This window comes from Epinephelus fuscoguttatus, linkage group LG10 (genome assembly GCF_011397635.1).
Source record: "Epinephelus fuscoguttatus linkage group LG10, E.fuscoguttatus.final_Chr_v1".
In the NCBI taxonomy this organism is placed as follows: domain Eukaryota; kingdom Metazoa; phylum Chordata; class Actinopteri; order Perciformes; family Serranidae; genus Epinephelus; species Epinephelus fuscoguttatus.
The window spans coordinates 15,254,173-15,276,422 of record NC_064761.1 but is presented as its reverse complement, the minus strand read 5'-3'; the positions used below and the strand labels follow the sequence as shown (position 1 = coordinate 15,276,422).

The window sequence follows — 22,250 nt, the reverse complement described above, 5'->3', positions numbered from 1 at the left end:
ACACATAAAGGGGAGAGGGGAAAAAAAGAACAAATTTTGTAGGAAAGTCTTGTGTCTTAGTGGTCTCAGATTAAAGATGGAGGAAAAACAACCACAGAAGTGACTGCAGCCAAGAATTTAGCCACATGCTGCGCATGCATATACATCTATACACAAGCACGGAGGATTATTTTATCCGAATTGGCACATACTTTCAAAACAATGACATATATATGTTCAATAACATTGCAAACAATGGAATTAGAAATCATGAAAATAGGGCTGCTCTCTGAATTAGTGACATACATACAGTAAGGACCACGAAATGAAAACACAGGAATATTCACACGCAAAATGGAAAAGCAGATCAAGCTGTGAAAGCATGAACGATCTCTGAAGACATTTCAGCCACGTACAGAACACATATGTCACAAAGGAAACCATGACACACACACACAGAGACAGAAACAGAGCATGGTAGATGTGAGAGATGTGATGCTTGCTACCGCATGTACACGAGCACACATTAAATGACCTACATGTACTGTAAAACAATAATCACATCTCTCCTGCTACTTATGGAACACACACACACACACACACACATACACACATACACACCGTCCAACACACGCTACGAGTTTCTAACCACAATGCCGTCATCCTTTTATGGATTTAAGGGGGCAATTAAATGAAACATGAGAGCAAGCACATGATTAAAGATTTATCTGCCCAAGGTCCCCGCAGCCCCTTCCCTCTTCACCCACACACACAAACACACATACACACCTTCTACTACTGTGACCATCTGGGGATGCAGGAAGGAGAGCATTGATCTCATTAAAAAAATTCTGACTGTACAGATTGCCATTGGAGCGCCATTGGAGCGCCCCACACACACACACACACACACTCACTCACACACAACCGAAACGCCCCCAACTGCATGTTGGTGTAATTTACTAAGTGAAGTATAAATGTGGCATTCATTGAAATCAATTAGCCGGGGGTTGCTAACTTTGAACACATCTCCATAGGCCCTCTGGAGACTTGGTGCTAATGTGATGAATTAAGGTCAACAGCACAGACTTACAAAGTATGTACATAAACACACACATGCACACACACCATTGGGGTTTGCTGCTATTGCTTTTAGCATTAGTAACATAGATCTCGCCCACGTTTTGCATTATTTACCTCTAGTAAACATAGCACTATGCAGGGACTGCAACAGAACAAAACCTCCAAACAGACAGGAGACAAATAAACGTGGCTGTTAGTATAGCAGCATGTTGTGATTTCGCCAAGTGACCTGAGATCAGCTACAACTACCGTTGGCTGACAACAGCCTCCGCCAATTAACACACCAGAACACTGCCAACTGCAGATTTACATCTCTGCCAAAGGATGAAAACACCTCACATATTAAACATACAGTATGTACATGTGTTTTTATGCTACAACAGAGTGAGAAAGTTTTTGATAATCAACTGTTAATTTTAAGGTCCAGTGTTTAAGATTTAGGGGGATTTAGGGGGATTAAGTGGTATCCAGTAGTGAGGATTGCAGATTGCAACAAGCTGAAACTTCTCCTGGTAAGAATTCCTTCAGTGTTCATTGTTCAGGAGGTTTTACTGGGAGCCGAATTATCTGTAAAGAGCTCTTCCTCACCAAAACAAGCTGATCTTGAGATTAAAACCACTAAAAACACTAAATATAGCGGGTCAGTGTTACAAATCAGTGTTTTTCCTACAATGTTTGGCCCACTTGCCCAGCACCTGCATATTTGTGTTCACCTATTTCTGATCCAGACATTCAGGAGGTTTTTACTGGGAGGCGAATTATCCAAAGAGGTGTCTTCCTCTTCAAAACAAAGGGACCAGGTGATTTACACCAGTAAAAACACCAAATAAAGCAGTTTCACGTCATAAAATCAGTGTTTTTCGGATGCTGTTCATTGTGAAGTACCCACAATCTACGGGGGCCGATGTAAAAACGCGATTGGCCCTATCTAAAGTCCGTGTTTGGTTTGTCCATTCTGGCTTCTGTAGAAACATGGCGATCTCTGTAGACAAAGAGCTGCTCCCTATGTATACATAAACGGCTTATTCTGAGGTAACAAAAACACAGCAATTCTTATTTTCAGGTGATTACACACTAAAGAAAACATACTTATTACATTAAATTCCATTTCTACCAAAAAAAATCCCCCTAAATCCACCACACTGAACCTTTCAGTAAAACCTCAGTCATCATAGTAGAAAATATTGAAGTGTGAAGCACTTGTATTGATTGTGATTTTCAGAGTGGGAAAATCTCGCAAAAAGATTTGGCAGTAACCATAAGGCACATGCATTCTGATGGACATGTCCATTTTTTTTATCTTAAAGCTGATATCCCTATAGGTGTCCTCTCCTGCTACACTCATTTTTCATCTCTCTATCAATCCCCCAAGCACATATGAAAGGAGACTGGATCTATTTTATCCTTCCATCACCTGTAAAACTCCTGTTTTTTCCCCCTTGCTCCCTCTTTTTCATCCTCCGTTATACTTATCTCATCCAGCTTTTCTTTTTTGTTTTTTTTTTAACTCAACCCAACCTTTTAAGTGTGGAGCGTGGAAAAAGCACTGTTTGTCCTCCCTCTGGATTTTTTAACAGGTGCAAGAGTGTCTTCATTAGAAATGGATCAATGTGTCTCAAGTGCGCTCAGATGAAAACATTTTGAGGCTCTTTGAAGTTTTGGGGGGAAAACATACTTGTGTTCACACGCACAAATATACTCACACAATTACCCTCTCAATGTTTCTTAACATTGCAAAAAAAACATCCTTAAGGGTGAAAGCATCACTTTGTGGCATCTGACAAATTGGATTATGGGTAGATGAGGTCTGGGCTTTCTGACAAGGAGACATTGTGTCATTTCAATATTCATGACTTTAAGAAGGAGCTAGAAGTGAATGGAATTAATCAGGCAAACTATGAGGAGTCCTAATTACAGGAGGCGACCTGTCTTTTCCTCCCTTCGCCCATCGCATGCAGAACAAAAAGTGAAATTGAAATAAAATAATAAATGTTCAGCACTTACAGTGAGATTTGAACTCCTGCAGAGTTATGCCAAAGGACAAGGACAAAGTGTGATAGAAACAAATTAGGTGGTGACAAATTACCTCTAAAAGAGAGGCCGGTAATTTTGTTGGACTGATTATGGCAGAAAACATGTGCTTATGCTATCAATTAATACTATTTTTTGCAGGATCGTCTTGTTGAAAGAGTCATTATGTCAGAAGCTATCATATGTCACCTCTTCCGTCGCCCTCATGCTCCGTCTGCACTGTTCAGTGTCAAACAATTACACACAGCCACCTGTTCAAGTCGCCGCTCAAGTGAAAAAAAAAGTCTTTGAGTACTGTGGAAAGAGACTTGTGGTCATCTTGGAGAACAATGGGCTGCCTGCTTTGATTGCAACTCACCTTCACTCACTGCTCTCTTTCACAGTCAGGCCGATCAATACTTTTTCTGGAAGAGAGAGGACATTGTCTTTGCCCACAAAAGAGCCTAATACTTCTGCCTCTTGAGGAGTGGTCCGCTCTGACAAAACACATAATCTGTCCTCAGAGTGTGAACCAAGTCTTGAGTTGAAATCATGATTCATAGAGTCCATGTAGTTGTGCCCACCTACATTAAATACGATGCTCCAATAGTTGGCTAATCAGCAGCACCTAACGTTCAAACACCAGGCGAGTGATGTCCCACTTTAAATCAAGAGTTACTGGAAGCAGTGTGCAAAATGTGCGCTGAAAAGTGACAAACCAAGTGAAACTTCATCCAGATAGTGTCAGGGTTTAATTAAGCTGTCTGATCATTTATGAAAGCACACAGAAAACTGGACCATGGCTGCCTTGTCTGGGCCAAAAGAGGTGGAATGAAGCCAATAAAGACAGGAGAAACATCACAGTAATAACACCATGGGCCATTTATACTTAACTACTGCCTTCTGTCATAACTGGGTCACTGGGTCTTCTTCATGCAGAGTGGATACGTGTATGTATGCGTGTTGTAGAGGGTCTGGCCTGCATATGTGTCATTTTTTTAACTAAATAAATATAGAGGCAGCGTTTTGTGTGTTTCTAAATTGAAAATTTGATTTGCAAACTTGACAGTCGAGTACAAGAGGCTATTTTTTTTAATCACATTTGAGTTATTTATACTATTGAGCTCTTCTTAGAATACTTCAGAGGTTGTATTCAAAGGATGGTATTGCTGGGAAAGCAAATATTGATTGCTCATATTCATTTTTCCAACATCAAAGTGAATATTTTTGCTTTTTTTCAATGGGAATCTGAAGATCTGTTTTTCTTTGTGTCTAAAGGCGGATGTTAAGAAGTCTGAAGCGTTAAAATACGGCGCACCCAAGGCCTCAAGTGTCTCCGAGAGGTCACCCTCACAGGCCGCATGAACACAGCTCACAGACTCTTCTCTCCCTGGTTTGTAATTTACAAAGAACTTGGAATTTAGCTTGTGTGATTTTGTTTGGATGTTTACTTTTGGGCATTCAGTGTTGGCTTTTTAAAATATAATTGCAGGATTTAGTGGTGGTTGCACCTGAGCACAGCAGGCACTGCAAAGTGGAAATGCATGGGCAACTAGGCGTGAAAACTTGCAGATGGGCCGCGGCAGCCGGGGATTCACCCCTCCGATAGTTTCTCTGGCTAAACTGACTTATCTCACTGTGACAGTCGATGCTTCACTCTAAAACAAACAGAGCTGGTATTATTAGTAATATTTTTCTGACTTATCGTGGCTCCAAATTCCATTTAAAAACCTTTCAAGTGTCATTCCTGTGTCTCCATGGCCACCAGATGGATCTACCCGGTGAACAAAGGCTCCAAATACATTTGGACAGAAGGTTATGGAGTAGAAAGGAATAGGAAGGAATTGTGTTGCCACATATTCCAAAAACTAGACAATAATGTGAAGAAACTGTAGAGAAAGATGGAGTTGCTCATCAGTAAGAGCACCAAAACTCCTCTAAGAAAACCTTTTGAAAGTTTTCCAACACATAAAAACAAAGTGCGTACATCAAAAGACATGACACACACAGGTCAGGTATGAATCAATATCTCTAGCAGGAGTGCAGCATTATATGACATCAAGAAACGCTGAAACTCTGAAACTAAACAAAAGGAAAATCACTTTCATACAAAGATGGTTACTCTGTGATGAGTATGTCAAAGAAAAGGTTACAGTATTCATTCTTCAACCTGCTACAGCAGCCAAGAAGCTGATGCTAAAGTGCGTGCATGCGAGTGTGTGTGTGTGTGTGTGTGTGTGTGTGTGTGTTGTGTGTGCAGCACAAGCCTCTCTTCTTCCCACTAAAGCCCAGTTTGAAATGTTTAAGCCGATCATCTTACTGCTTCATTGAATCATACTAAACCTCTGAGACCTGTCCAATGCAAACAACCATCAACAGCAACATGAGCAGACAAACAAAAAGGCTCCAGGACACACTTTTTTTCTCATGGTAATTATGTCAGCACATGTTTATGTAAGACATAGGCACAGATTTAAAAAGCTAATGAAAACAGGAGGAGCTCTGCGAAAAACAGGCACGAAAATGTGTATGAAAATTCTTACAAAGAGTATTGAACCCAACAGGATAATGCAGATGTTGCATGCAAGGTCACAGCACTATTCATTATGCTCACACACACACACACACACACACACACACACACACACACACACTAAACCAACTGTCAATGCATCTTTTTAAGTGTGTGTACGCGAGAGAGAGAGAGGGGGCCTCTCAGGCGCCATTGAGAAGGTGTCACCCTGCTTCCAAACATTCAAGCGCTGCTGCAATGACACATAATAGGGTGTGGGGGTGGAGGGTGGAGGGCACAGAGAGAGAGGGTCGTCATTGGTTAAACGCCCTGTGAACGCACGCCAGCAAAGAAGAAAGGCAGAAAAGAGACCTTGAAGAAGGCGAGGACGGAAGGCGAGGACCAAGCAGGAAAGAAGATCTGATGAAAAACATCTTCCCTTCGCCACGTAACAAGCACAACAGATAGCAACTCATTCCTCCCACCAGAAGCTGCTCTCCCTCTTTGCGTTTGGCTCATCCCCGCAACGTAGCATCTTTAAACTGCGAGTTGAAAGCTTTGCAAAGCAGCCAACATCCCAAATAGCTGAAGTACGTTTTGAACGTCAATACGTCCTGAGAGACTCCTGATGCTGCTCCAGCAACTGCAGCGCATCAGCTTTTTATTTTTTACTTCAAACACATTTTCGATAATCCCCACATCGGAACTCCAAGAGGAAGGACTTTTTATCAGGAGTTTCAGAGGATAATCAGAGCGGGAGATGTTTTATTTCTTTTCCCCTCAATCAGCAGTGGAAAATGTGGTCCTTACCATTGATTCCTTCACTATTTCCTTACCCTTTAATCTCCCCCCAGCCCCTTCATGTTGACACAGTGTCAGTGTGTTGTGATAATAAAGTATGCTGCAGGTAAAAGTGTTACATTAGTCTATCCCCAAAACATAGGCCCTGTGTGTGGGAGATTTTGTGTCACACCAGCCCTTTTTCTGATAACTGGTATTACTGAGCACCAGCTATATCATCAAAGAGTGTCTCCCCCCCCCCACTCCACCACCTCACCCCACCATCCTGCAACGAATGACAAGCAAAATCCCCTCAAGGTAAAAGACCCGTTCTCTGGCTTAGGAGCTGGCAAGGCGTGTGTATGAGGGAGATACGTTGTGTGTGTGTGTGTGTAATCTACATAAACAGCTTCATTCAAAAGCCAGATGGAGGGAAGGGGACAAGAGGAAGAGAGAGGGAGGGAGAAGAAAGGACAAAAGTGAGAGCGGTGTAGGGCAGGGGGAAATATATATGAAAATATGATGAGGATGTCGACACAACTTTCTCAAGTTAGTTATCCTCAAGTTCCTTTATTGCCGATTTTGTCCTTGATTAAGTCGACTTCTTCGCGGTTACTGATCTTTGGTCAGCTATAGTGGAGCACCAACTATCACATATTTTTTCATGGAACTTCAGTTAAGGTAGAGATGTACTGATACCACTTTTTCCTTCCCAATACCAATTCCGATCCCTGAACCTTAGGTATCTGCCGATACCAAGTACCGATCCAATACCAGCGCGTAAAATAAAAATGGATGGGATATGAATTGTTGTATGTCTCAACTCCTAAAACTCTAAATGAAGAAATGAATACAAGAAGAAATGAATACATAATAGTAGAATGAATGCCATAAAACTTTTTTTTTTATTATTATTATCCAGTGTTGACACAGATCAAGACACAGGTTAAAGTGCAGCCACACAATTTGGTAAAAAAGACATTTTAAAGGCTACAGTAGAATGCTTTTTAAACTCCGCTCCGTTTCCGTTTCGGCAGCAGTTCTGGCCTTTGTACTATAAAGATATATGTTTTATATTTACTATAATATGCTTTTTATTAAGGGTGTGGGTAAGTATTATTTTTTTTTTTTTTATGATTTATTATGATGCCTTACAGCAAGATGATTCCTGTTTCGAACCCAGGGTGTGGGAGCCCTTCTGTGCAGAGTTTGCATGTTCTCCCCGTGTCAGCGTGGGTTTTCTCCGGGTACTCCAGCTTCCTCCCACAGTCCAAAGACATGCAGGTTAGATTAATTGGTAACTCTAAAAAAACTGTGTGAATCTCTATGTGTCAGCCCTGTGATAGTCTGGCAACCTGTCTAGGGTGTACCTCGCCCCTCGCCCAATGTCAGCTGGGATAGGCTCCAGCCCTCCCATGACCCCCAACAGGATAAGCGGTTACTGGACACATTTTGCTGCAATTAAAATAGCTGAAGTGAGATGAATTGAAGACTGAAAACATTATCGTATTAGATAAAAATATGTCAACAAAGCTTTCCTTTAGGGACATAATTTGCATTTGAAAATAGGTAATAAATCGTAACATATTTTAATCGCAATACATTATATCGCAATACTTAGCATATTGAAATACGTTTAAAATCACAATAATATTGTATCGTGAGTTACATATCGTGATAATATCGTATCGTGGGGCCTCTGGTGATCCCTACCCCTATTTTTTTTTTTATACTAAAATACTTATTACAAGCTAAGGGCTAACACAACCTCTACTTCTTCTTTTCTTCTGTAGTTATTTCATTTACAACAGGTTCTTCAGAGTGGGCTGCACCTCTCTGTGTGTGTAGTATGCGCGGCGGTTCGTGGCGATGGGGCGCACAGATGATAATCACCACTCGTCATTGCATGTTAGACACACCTCTCACACTGCTGGGGAGGCAGCTTTTGACGTAGCTAACACATGAGCTAATGTAGCTTGCTATTATCTGTTGATGCAAAATTGCAAACAGCCTTTTATTTCACTAACCCTTTTATAAAACAACTGGTCTGCAAACACTGCATGGATGGACAGACCAACTTCACCCAATGCATTGTGTCTGGAGATTTTTCTTGCAACATAATAGGAACTGATTTAGAGGCAAGTTGTGTAATGATGGATGCTGGAAGCTGGCACAATTAACAGTAAAGCAGTGATGGGGAAAAGAACTCAAATCACCCATAAATTGCTGTTTAACTTTGTTGACAAAAGCGCAGGCTTCTCACTGTGCAGATTCGCTCTGACACTGAAAATCCTAACACAACATGATTGGGAACAAGTGCTTTATTATTACTATGATGGCTTTAATTTACTACTTAACTGGCTGCAATTATTACATTTACAAGAATAAAAAGCTCTGCATTCCAGCTTCGGCGCATCAGATGTGTTTAACTTCAAACAGTTGGGTCTGTATTATTAGGCTGCATCTGCATCAGCTGGTGTTTTCTGCTGCCTAATGATGCAGATGATATAAAGGTGAGATCTGAGTTTATATACACTTTGAGACCTCTTCCCTTTTTTTTTGACACCTTCAAAGCTTCTTTCCATCTGCCTTCTCTCAGAGTCGGGCCAGAAAATCTAGTTTCACCCATCAAAGACGAACAAACACACACAAAGACACAAACTCTTACCTGCATGCACAAACACACAGGTACACACGCCGAATTCACCACAACCTGAACTCCTACTTTTACCAAACTGATTTCCTGCTTCACCGCCACAGTGGGTGGAAAATTTCCTGTTTTGTTTGACAAGAGACACTGGAGCAGGGTAAGATGTAATGAATCAAAATGAACAAACCAACAGTTAATTCTTCAGTCAGAGACAAAGACTGAGAGGAGGGAGAAGAGAAATGGTAGACAATACATGAAGAGTGGAATTTAGAGCAACAGAGCGAAGAGAAATGAAGAGGAGAAGTAGAGTATAAAGTAAGAAATGAAACAGAACAGAGACAGACTGAGGGATGGCAACTGGAGTAAGAGAAACTGAGGAATGGAGTCAGACGACACTCTCCTTCCTCCACTTTGTAACTTCCATGTAAAACTTCTCATGAAAACTTTTGACATGCAGCACTCAAGGGCCCTATCTCAGTGTCAGCCCAGCAGACTGGCATTAGCAGCCATGTTTTATTCATCAGCATTCTTAGTTGTCGTTTCATACGCCGCTCCCTGACTGCATATACCAGGCGACAGAGCGCAAGGTGAAAAACAGGATTACAGCAAATGTAAATAATAAAATGGAGGCACATGAAGATATTCGCTTAATCTGAGCCGGGGATTAATGCCATGATACCCTGTCAGACACGGCTGGGTTTGGGAAGGGAGGGGGGATAACAACAGCACAACACAACAACACCAGCACAAAGAGACACACAAGAATGCAGCTAAGCATGCATACACACACACACACATACGGTGGGGAAATAGGATTGTAGTGTTATCGGGGTTTGACTTTGAACAATAAGTGACTTTGCAGCAGAGCAGAGCAGACAAACAACACGGGGTAATCTGTCGAGAAGTGACGAGCTAATTCTGACAGGTACTGTATACAGAAAGGGGGAGAGATAAAGAGAGCGGGAGGAAAAGAACAAGAATTAACAAACTACTGAAATAAAGACAGGGGTATCACTTCTCAGGCTTGCAGCATCCCCTCTCTTTACTTTGGGAGTTTACTGACACCAAACTTCCTCCATCTAACTCACCTCTTCCCTTTCTATCCACAGTGTGTTTCACCTTGAATAATTTTTACCCATCTACAAATTTTCTGCATCGCTCATCAGGCCAGACTCAGTTCTACTGTGCTGAGGGTCAGCCACACTGTTCCTCAGGTAATAGCAGAGGCCATGAACACAGCTCTTTTTTATTAAAACACCTTGACTATCTGTGGCACCAGGATTATGCTGCAGGCCCCAACCGTCCGTCTGCTGAACTCTTGCTGTTGTGTTTGTGAGAAAGTGGATGTGAGCGTGGGTGTGATATTTTTCCAATATAAAGTTTAAAACGTATACTCTAATATTCTCACATGCTTCGATACTTAGCCACTGACTTCACTGTGACCTCTTCGTGAAAGCTTTCACATGCTTTTACACATACTTTATATTTGTACATACTTTGTAAGGGTTAGTCAACAGCAATATGCAGGCTTCCAGCATGTCACCAGCAGTCATACAAAAGGCTTCACATACAAAAATACTACACAATAGGGCTGGGCGATATGGACAGAAAGTCATATCTCGGTATTAACAGGCTGATTGGCGATACAGGATATATCTCGGTATTTTCACGAAATGGGCTACATGTTTTCAGCTGCAAGTCAAAGCCACATTTGAGATGTCACAAGCAGTTACCTGTTTGAAAATATACAGCTGCACAGCAGTTACACCTCCAAAACACTAGTTGGCGGCGGGGTTTCTGTGAAGTGCTGCAAAGTTTAGTTGAATCAAAACACACCCAAAACACATTAAACGGCTTAATAGCAACCATTTCAAACACAACTACACAAATCGGCTTCATTATAACTCGCAGCATTCACAGACAAAGCATTTGTCTTTTGTTGGACACATTTTCCCCACAAATACAAGACGCTAATGGTGTTAGCACAAGCCTATAGCATTTTACATTGTGTAAATTAGCCTAGCAGCTAGCAAACTTCTCCTCTACTCATATGAAGGCAGGGACAACAGCAACATTTAACAAACGTAACGTTACAAAATTCGGTTCCATTACAGCTCACAGGGTTCACCAACAAAACAAATTGTCTTATACTAAACACGTTTTCCAAACAAATACAACATGCTAACGTTATTAGCACAAGCCTGAGGCATTTTACATTGTATAAGTTGATGAGCGAAGAATTCCTCTACTCATATGAAACCAGGATAAATCGCACACAAGGCTTAAAATACTATTTTGTGGGGCGTCGGTGGCTAAGTGGTAGAGCAGGTGACCCATGTTCAAGGCTGTTGCCGCAGCGGGCCGCGTTCGACTCCAGCCTGTGGCCCTTTGCTGCATGCCTCTCCCTCCCCCCCCCCTCCACACTTCACTGTCCTATCAATTAAAGGCAAATGCCCATAAAAATATCTTAAAAAAAAAAAAATACTATTTTGTGGAGGCTTTATTGTCTTCACAGTGTATTGCTTCTTATTTGTGAAATTAAAGTAAATAAAAGCTTCGTTTCCACTGTGGGAAATGCTTACAAAAATAGACAGGAGGTCTGTGCTGCCGCGACGCAGTTCTTACATTTCTGGGGAGGAGCGCATCAGGCTACGGCTCAAAAAAGTGTTGCTGAAGAACTTGTGAGTGAGTGAGTGAGTGAGTGAGAGAGGAGAGATGCACACTAGTGTGCATCATGTAATGCAACTTGACCCTATATCAATATAAAACGTGTTGTCTAAATTTATACTGTGATTGAAAAGAAATCGATATATCGTACATAGTCATTATATCGCCCAACCCTACTACACAACATCAATATCTTTAAAAATGAAATTTAAGCCTGCATTAATTTCTTTTTTGGCCACTTCAGAGCAGTGTAACATGCTGTGAGTGCAACAATGAATCACTAAAGATACACTATACAGGACTGTCAGTCACTATGAACACACTCGCCAGCTAAAGTGAAAGTACAGTTAAAGCCAAACACAGGTTCACTCTGGTTTGGCGTTTCGCCTCACATTTTTGCATTTTTTCAGCACTGTGTCTCTTGGATGCCTGCTGTTTATAGTCCTGCACCTTTCACTCATAAGAGGGGTTACCTCTGTCTGACTCTGTACATTGTTTATAGGAATACCCTGCATAGCATATCTTTAAAGTTTATATAGTAAATGTGTTAGCAAACAATTGTTTAAATACAGGGGTGTGCACACCCAGCCAACATGGAGCAACACTGGCATTCATTTTGAGTTGTCTCTCTGGCCACCTAAACAATATAAGCACCAATATTTACTCTGCTTCTGGCTTTGTTGTTGTCTCTGCTGACTCCTGGGGGAAATATCTGGCTCTTTTGAAGCTATACTTCACTAGCTCTAGTAGCAACAAGCTTGTTTCTAACTTTGTCTGTCTGCTGTGCTGGGAAGGTAAAGTTGCATAGGTAAAAACCAAAACAATGAGTTTAAACAAAGGGCGGGCTGAAGGGGGCTGGTGACACTTCCCTGTGGATTCATCACTACAAGTGACCCCTCTCACATTACACATTCACAGAAGAATTGATTAGTATTATCTGAGCTGGTATTTCCCGCAGATGTGAGCTGTAATTTCTGCTATCAGCAAAATAAATAAATAAATAAACTTGGCATCATTCCAGTTTGCCAACTAATGAGTGGTGCATTAGAATATTACTCGGAGAAAAAATGCAATACTTCAAAGATACTTCTAAACTGTAGCGCGATGAGTTTAAATCATCCCTTGAGGTGACCGTCCCAAACCTACACATTAAAAACTTCATATTTAGGAGATGTTAACAAGCTCTCCCGATGTATTTACACCTTCCTGATTAGATACTTACTAATTTCCCCCATATAAAACCCAGTGGTTGGGTTTTAAGAAAACTTCCTCAAAATACACCCTTATTTTGGACGATTAAATGAGAGGAAATGGACAAAGACTAAAAGAGAGGACAAGAGAGTGCTTACACAGAGGCAAACTCACTATTTCTTACTGTCTTTGCTTTCTCTGACACACATACACACACTTCTCACGGTGCAGATTCTCACCCACTGAGACACTCACTAATTGGATTAGAAGTATGTAGATGGACGGTGCGGTCTCACTCTCTCTGTCTCTCGCGCACAGTCTCACAGCATCTGCTTCCTCCTTGTAGGTTTGCTGCATTTCATACCCCTGCCCTTCATGTCAATACAAAGCCATTATTCCCAACTTTTGGAGAAAGACAGTAAGGGGTAACAAATGCAGAAAGAAGGAGACGGAAAGGGAGCAAAAGGTAAAAAGTGGGAGAGATAAACACGTAGATGACCAGAGAGAGGAAGAGAAAGAAAGAAAGAGAGAGCAAATGCCTGAAGCAAGCACTGACCTCAACTAAAATTACTCTGCTGCTGTTGTGCACCGCTGCACCCAACACCTATTCTGCACACCAGGTATTGTTAGCTTGTAGAGTGTGATACAGTGTGTCTGACAAAGGTGGTGCCCTGGCATCTTTTGGGCTTGTCATTTGTAAGGCTAGCACCGCTGCATGTGTCAACTTGATTATGTTAAATATTTAATCTCCAAGGAGTGGATCATGTTTTAGGGAGGACTGGCCAGCTGGCAGTCTTACCCTTCAATGTGTCAAGAGAGCAACAATGGGACTAGCATCATATAAAATAAGAATGTTTTATTAATAAAAAAGTTGTTTGTTTTAATCTATCATGTGCAGATTGGGGCATTAATGTGACTAAAGAATGGCACAACATCAATAAAGCGTCAGTATAGTAGACAAAATTAAGCCAGTGTTATTTTTGATAGCATTTCTGGAACAATTTCACAAACTTTAGTCATTAGCCTCCATGGTTAATTTCTTAGGAAGCAGAGAAAATAGTCCGCCATTAAAAACAGTTTTCATGTCTTGAGTATTTCATGTCATTTTTTTTTTTTTAGAAAACTCCCACACAGAACTGGAAGATGCAGGCTAAGCGTTGAGCTTGGGGCTGCCAAAAGTTCACATTTCCTACAATATTAGTCTCCCACTGTCATCCAACATGCAGTAGAGTGAGTTTAAGTGTTAGTATGCGGCGCTGAATGAAAAGGATACATGCATGGTGACGGTTTGGTGATGGTTTTCTTTATGCCTCCCATGGAAGCATCAACTTATGCTAACCAAAAGTGAGCCCGTTTGAATTCTTCCTCATTGTACAGGGAAGTAAAAAAAAACAAAAGATGTCCAAAACAATGAAAACAAGAACCGAGTTGTATGAAAACAGAATTGTCCACTGTCTGGCAAATTTATAGCACCAACTGCTGAATTCCCCCCAAAACTGCTTTTTCTTTTGTTTGGTGACATGTGTGTCTTGTGTGTTGTCACCCGTTTGTGAAATGCTTTCTCTCGGCTCACAAAGTCAACCAGATGAAACCCACACACGTACTTGCACGTACAGACACATACACACACAAATAGAGTCCCACAGTGCCTCAGTAGTCACAGAGCACAGCAGCGGGTTTCATCCTCTGGAGACTGGAGCAGTGCAGCTGCGTACACTCCTCGCAATACATACATGCACACACACACATATGCACACAACACTATGTCCTTAGTCCAACATAGAGCAGCAGCGGATGGAGAGGGGTGTTGTTAATGGACGAAAGTGTGTATGCTGTGTATGGCGTTAGACAGCAACAATACCTGCTCAGAAGGAAGTATAAGTATAAATATGATGAGTGTTAGTGTTAAAACCCTTAGTTCAGCTCAGTGTGTGTGTGTGTGTGTGTGTGTGCATATATTGTCCTTTTAGAAGCAGTGTGTGTCTTATTTTATTTTATACGAGTGTTGTTGCACAGTCCTACTACTACACACACACACTGTGTGTCCATATGTGTGTGTTAGTGTGTAACTGATTAGGCTACTGGTCCCTCTGACCTCATACTCCCTTTAAAAGTCTGACCCCAGCTGTGCTATAGCAAGCAGCGTGTGTGTATGTGTGTGTGTGTGTGTGTGTGTGTGTGTGTGTGTGTCTGTGTGTGTCTGTGTGTGTCAGCAGGTGACCAAAATGTGTTTCTGAGAGTCTATCAGTACAATGCCTTTTTTGCCTGAAGCGTTTCTCTGCAGTCTCTTATTACAGTGTTGTGTGTGTATGTGTGAGTGTGCGCAAGACAGAGAATGCCACACACACAGACACACACAAACACACACAGAGCAGTGGCGTGAAATGTGTTGTGATGTCTCCTCTATGGGAAGCTGGTCTCAGACTGCAGAGGAGACGCTCCCCTTCTCAGACCTGCTCAGACTCATTGTCCTGCTGTGACACACACACACACACACACACACACACACACTAAGCTCAACAAGAACTTTCTTCCCACCCTCATGTATTCTCTTTCCATCCTCTTGTTTCTAACTGTTGTGTAACAGTAGGGTTTCATGGTTCATTTAGGGTTTAGGATTCAGAATTTGTTCCTTTCCTATAACATTGTATGTTTTTTTAGAATTTTAAGTAGTGTGTGTTACTGGTGCTGAAACTACCTCATCTTTATTACTGGCTTATTGATTGCTCCTTTAGTCTATATAGTGTCATGCCCACACATTGTTCTACCCTGACAATCATCATATTGCTTGTTTTATCCAACCAACAGCCAAATGCTTTGCAATTGATTTTCCATCAATGAACTCATTGATTAATTGACTAATCATTGAGCCAAAAATCACCACGACTGATTTAACAGTGTTATAAATGTTCTGATAAATTCTAACAGACAGTGTTTTTACAGTGCAGTGTGACCAAGGCTATTTGGAGGAGAAGACTCTGTACAGCGATGTGAGAGAGAGAGAGAACAATTGCAAGCTAACACGAGGTTCAGATACGAGATGATTTTACAGTGGCACTTCGGATTAGGCATGTTTAAATCCACTTAAATCCGCTGTAAAAATGATAAGGCTTTTTTTCTGTGTATTCCACGGTCTAAATATAGGTCATACAGAGCCGTGCAGAGGTGGAGGGCTGCCGTGTGTACGCACACATGTGTGCAGCAGTGTTGTGTTCACTACAAAGAAAGCACACGCATGCACAGAAACCCCACCACCACTACCATCACCACCACTTTACTGTCTCCCAGGGCAACAAGAGCAAAATCTACCAAGAGGCATGTTGAGAATGAAGGAGAGGGGAGGAGAGGAGAGTGAAAGAAAGGAGAGACAAGGCACAAAAGACAACCAAATCTACCAAGACTTATTCTAACACAGCTGCTAAAGGGTGGATGCTACGGGACTAATCTTTGCTGCGAGAGACCTGTGTGTGTGGACAGAGAACGAGATGGGTGATGATGTGACTGCTGACTGATAGGCGCACAATACCATGGCTAATACACATGCAAACAGTTATCACTGACCTGGATGTGGATGACACAATCATGCCTGGTGTGTTTGCATGCACATCATCGCCTTAACAGTCTAAAGGAATGACCAATGTAACTATCAAACAAAGGTATCAAGCCATGTTCTACTGCATTTAAAGTTTCCTCAACAAGTGCTTAAAGCAGGTGTTGAACACACCAAACTGAGCACCATTCAACAACTAGCCTACATGGAGTATTTCCCAGCTGCAGATTTGTTAAAAAAACCCGATTCAATCAGATTTGGCTGTTCAAAACAAATATTTAACGACTGGTCATTTTTTTACTAAAAATGTTTAAAGTTTAAAAGGGGGCTCAGCAGGAAGTTCAGTTTGACAGCGACATTCACATTAGGGCTGCTACTAACGATTATTTTCATTGTCGTCTAATCTGTCGATTATTTCTTTGATTAGTCTACTAATCATTTCATTGAAAAATGTGTTAAAATGTTGAAAAATGTCAGTCTGTCTCGCCCAAACCCCAAAATTACGTCATCTAATGTCTTGTTTCCTGCTCACGCCGAAGGGTTTTAGTTCACTGTCATGGGAGAGTGTGTAAAGCTGCCAATATTTAAATGTAAGAAGCTGCAATAAGAGTATTTTGGGGTACTTTTATAGTACTTTTCTATGAAAAATGACTCAAACCGATTAGTCGACTACTAAAATAGTCACCGATTATTTTAATAGTAAATACTAATCGTGGCAGCCCTAATTCACATAATATGATAAACAAGCTAACTGCACTATTAACGGATAGAAATGAGCAACATTTTTGCCGATACTAGATATCAAACACACAAAATAAGTTGCTGTGAGCTGTAAACTCATCACTTCTAAGCAGAAGGCAGCAGATAATGCTACTGTACCAAGAGCAGCGTGAAAATGAAGATCGCTCACTCTGCAGCAAAATCTGCGGACCAAAGCGTCCCCAGAAGTACACTGCACAGCACACTGACTGGCATAAACTGCTCAACTTGAACTATCTCAGTCGACTGAGGGGTCTGATGATTGGAATCTCCAACTTTCAGGAGGCAGTCATAATAAACACATTGTTTTAATCCCATACATTTAAATTAAGAATAGCTACAAAAACCAATGGCAACTAACCACAAGTTTAACCAGCTCACACTTTAGCGCAGGTGTCTACCACAATCTCCAACTCTTCATACTGTTGTGTGGTCAGTTGGAACAAACATCAGAAGTTAGGCAGCGCAAGAACCAAGTAGCCACTTATCCTCTTGGGGGTCGCAGGGTGGCAGGAGCCTATCCCAGCTGACAATGGGCGAGAGGCAGACAGGTTGCCAGACTATCACAGGGCAGAGACAGACAACCATTCACACTCACATTCACAACAACCTGTGTGTCTTTGGATTGTAGGGAGAACATGCAAACTCCAAAAACCCCACCCTGAGTTTGAACCAGGAACCCTCTTGCTGTGAGGCAACAGTGCTAACCACTACAACGCCATGCCGCCCTTGAATACATCAAGTATTATCATTATGAGGGTAGATTAGGTCTCATCATCTTGCCCTAATTAAAGACATTTGATGGTTTCTCCACAATAGACATCATGTATATTAATTTCAGAAGTTAGAAGCAAGGACCAATGGTAGCCAAGTGACTGTTACAGTCCAATCAGGTGTTGTAAGGATAGCGAATGAGAGCTATGTCATTCATTTGGTGTACAGCCTACTTCACCTGTTCCAAGCCCAGCTGGCTTTGCCAAACCACCGTGAGTCAAACTCAGGTTATTGGCTTTGCTAGGATAACCGTTCATTTTCTTTATAACTATGCCTCTGGCTCTGACTCTGTTTGCCCCCCTGCCCATTTTGTACATGCTCCTACTTACGCCATGGACTCTGCACTACACTGTCCTGTTCCTCTCAATCAAATCTGTCCCATCTTTTCTGGTCCTCCTCAACCTCTCCCTCCTCTCCGCTGAGCTCTGCTGGTGATATTGGGTTTTGGGGAGGGGGCACAATGGCAGTGCTGGCATCTGTTCGAAAGGCTGGCACACTGCCAGCCACTGAGCATCACTCCGGCAACCAGAGTCACGCTGTTGGATTTATCTCCAACCAACCTGTCAGCTGATGCTCTTTGTGGGCGTAAGACGAGTGGGCATAGCCTCTTTGGCATTTGCACTGCCAAGGTGCCCACGGGAGATTTAAAAATGGGGGGAGAAAAGCCCCTTAGTGGGTGCTACAATGCCGGGGAAGTGAGACAGCCTTTTAGAGTGATGGACCCAACTTCCACCGCAGGCTGAGGACTAGAGCACTCAAAGAACAGAGTGGCACACAGCAAGAGGTAGAAAGTAGATAAAGGTAGTGACTGAGCAGGGGAGGAGATGGGGAGAGCGACAGAGTTGCCCAAGAGTAAAGCATAACCACAGCTGAAGCTTACAGGATATGTAGCAGAAAGAGTGAGGAAGGAAGACAGAGGCAGAGCAGGCTTCTGCCACAGACAAAGTGGCTCGGTTAAAAGAACAATCTGTCACCTTGTTGCTTAAGTACCATTTCCACAATCTCTTTGAGCAACTCTTCAACCAAACAACAAAGTAAACTACACCTGTTCGACAGATAGAGAGCTCATTAAAATCTAATTCCACTTCCATCAAGTATTGGCGACTAAATGTCCAATAATCCCAATCAGCCTCTGCAGTCAATGAGACGTGCTTGTAAATGTCACGGCATTCATCCAGGGAACTCCCAAGATATTCAGCGGGCCACCCTCATGGTGGGCGTGCGAGACGAGAGAATCATGGGTTTGGCATGCTGGTCCCCAAGATAAGCGATGAATCAATTGGCCACTAATATAACCATTCAGGCAATTAGTACCATGACAAATTTATAAGCGATGATTACTCGGCTGGTTGTCCGTGCAATTTCCTGAACGGCACAGAGGCAGTCAAACCGGAATAGCGTACTACGGGTCTATTTCCCACATTTCTGGGGGACATAATACAATATTCTACTTCCCAATATCATATATGCAATTCCATATGTGAAACTGCAATGCACAATCCACCTGCCCACGGAGGCAGAGGCACCCCTGAGAACAGAAAAGCAGCCAGTTTTCATCAGCCATATCTAAGAGCCACAGTATTTGCATTAGAGCATGCTGCATAACTCAGCAGTGAGTTCTCATGACACATAACACTGCAATTTGATCACACTATTTCAGATACGACCCAATCTGTGAAGCCTTAATATATCCAGAGCATCATGAGACAGTATAGCAGGGTAAGCTGATGACAGGGCTGACATTATCTCTACAGTCACAGCAAGATAAGAGTAATAATAACAGTGATATTACGAAATGGCTCTGCTCTGACCCAGTAGGGTCACAGCTCTGCATGTGTCAGAGGTTTTCTTAGGAAGTGAATTTAAATTCCTGTGGCCATGTGACCTGGCCAATGATCCAGGATCAGCACTGACAACTGAAATGAGATTCCAGAGGGGCCCCCAAACAAAATGATAAGCTGCTTATTTTCAGTATAACTTCATTTGTTTAAAAGTTGCAACATGGATTCAATCAGCTATCTACGGCATACACTTTCATCCAGTTATGAACCAGCTCATGTGGAACCACGTCAGCTAATCTGCTGCTGAATGAGTCAGATCCTTCACATGAAAACGTTCCGGAGTCCTTGTCTTAGATTAAGACTCCCTGATAGAAACATACATGACAGCAGGTACATTCAAGGTCCGTGGGGCAGCAAGCGAAGGCATCAATGTAACAAGCCGCTGGGGTACTTACGACAGTTCTCCTCGTCGCTGCTGTCTGAGCAATCATCATCATCGTCACATCTCCACAGGGTCGGGATGCACCGTCCGTTCTTGCACTGAAACTGCCCAGTTTCACACTCCGACTCCTTATCAGTTCCTATGTTGTCAGAAAGAAAAAGTTCTTTGGGTTCAATGATGAATAACTGCACATGTCAGGTTAAAGTCACTTTGAATAAATCTATGTGGTGGTGGGTATAATGAACATTAAGAGACAAGAGGCGGTGTGAGTACTTTGTAAAGACCAGCCTGTGGCAAAAGGGGGGCTTGACAACAGACTGTTTCCATAGCTAGGTTTCTTGTTTTTGTTGCAACAATCTCCACTTTTCAAAATAACCTCAAATAGATAACATCCATGCCTTTACTGCAATAAAGCAGGTAATTCATTCAGTCCTGAGGGCTGTGGGTTGTAGCGTGGTAAATAGCTGTAATTGCTCTAGGTCTTCAAACACTGTGGCGATGCTTCCTCCAATAATGCTGTTTTGTAATCTGTAGTTAGTTAATGTTGTGTTTTTATCTAACATTCCCACATAATAACTAACACTTTTGCTCTTTTAACATGCTTGTGATGTGCTTGCTTGATTGTATCAATAAGCAGAAATGGTGACTGCCTATCACCAGTGTCCCTCTGACACAAAGATCTGTTAAGGCAAATGGATTTAAGCTTTTCTTTTAGGCTGCAGTTACACAAACACCAAACCATTGCAGCCTGCACCATGTGTTTACATCCACACTGGCAGCCCTTTCTCCTAACAACATCAACCCGCTGCATTTAGACACGTGTTGTGGTTGTACGGCTCTTTTCTTCCGCGTATTGTCACCTCATGTCACCGGTGATCGCATTCACCGCGCGGGCAAAAGTGGCGATCCAGGTGTGTGCCATTGCCATCGCATGCACGAGATGACATAAGTCTGTGAAAGGCACGTTAGCGCAGCACTTAGGAAGACGTGGACTAAAGGCTACGCTGACAGACATGTCGTTTCTCTGTAGGCAACGATCCCCAAAGCGTTGCCGTCCGTGATGCGATGCAAATTCACCTCCTCGCTGAGACAAGTGGCTTACCTTTTGCGCAATGGAGCTCCATGAGTAACAAATGTAATAGCACAAGCTTCCCGACTTCTGTCCACATCTTTAGATCCTGGGGGGGTCTGCGATTGTGTTCATGCAAGTGAAAAAAAAGCCACTGAAGGATCCCCACAATCTGTGACTCGCTCTGTGTGTTCCTCTCTCTGCCTCTGCTCCTGAGTGTGTGAATGTGTGTGATCCGCCAGGCTCGCTCCTTTCTCTCCCTCTGCCTCGGCTGCAATTTGAATCAGTGACGCTTATGGGCGGGATAGCTGGGGATGGTGCCTGCGGTTAATGTAGTAGGTAGAGAAACTAACATCAGAACGGTTGTTAACCAGGGGAAGTCATATCTGCAAATACTGCTGAGTCACTGAGGGCAGAGCGCTTCCCAAACTTTTGGGGATTTTATGTAGCCTGTCAGCGACCTGCAGAATCATTGTGAAAACCATTTTTTCATTTAAAAATAACTATTGTCACATAAATACTTCAACATTTTTTTTATTTTTTTACCCAGCAACACATTGTACCAAGAGTTAGGATCATCCCTATGTTCCCAGGGTCATATGTCTCTTGATATCCTGGGACTTTTGTTTGGAATGCTTTTTTAATTTCTCCTCGCAATTTGGGGTCAGTGGGACCTGATAAACATAACATTGTCATTTTTGTCACATTTCCTCAAACGACACAAAAATAAAGTCCTGATGTCTTCAAACGACTACTTCCTAATTATTTCATTTTATTTTATTTATATATACTTACTCCCACTGAGGGAAAATTCAGTTTTTTCACTCCACTTTCGTGTCAGGATCGGCTGCAGACTGACTTGGCAGAGATGGCTGCCATCTTGTTTGTACATGGATTGGTGTATTGTGGTCTCACTGCCACTAGATGGCACAAAATAGTGTCCATGATTGAGGACAACAGGTTTAAGTTAAGTAGAATACCTGTGTCTTCAAATGAGGACACA

At 42.2% G+C, this 22,250-nt stretch overlaps 1 protein-coding gene across 4 annotated transcripts in view; it reads right to left on the bottom strand.

Annotated features, from left to right (window-relative positions):
* Positions 1-21,495, bottom strand: part of lrp8 (low density lipoprotein receptor-related protein 8, apolipoprotein e receptor) — a 232,208-nt gene extending 210,713 nt beyond the window's left edge. For all 4 annotated transcript variants that reach the window (XM_049588390.1, XM_049588392.1, XM_049588391.1 and 1 more), the window contains exons 1-2: positions 21,281-21,495; positions 20,192-20,317 (exon numbers count right to left, since the gene is read on the bottom strand). In XM_049588390.1, coding sequence (XP_049444347.1) covers positions 20,192-20,317; positions 21,281-21,347 — 193 coding nt within the window. In that variant the 5' untranslated portion in view covers positions 21,348-21,495. The remainder of the gene's footprint in view (positions 1-20,191; positions 20,318-21,280) is intronic.
* Between the last annotated feature and the right edge of the window lie 755 nt (positions 21,496-22,250).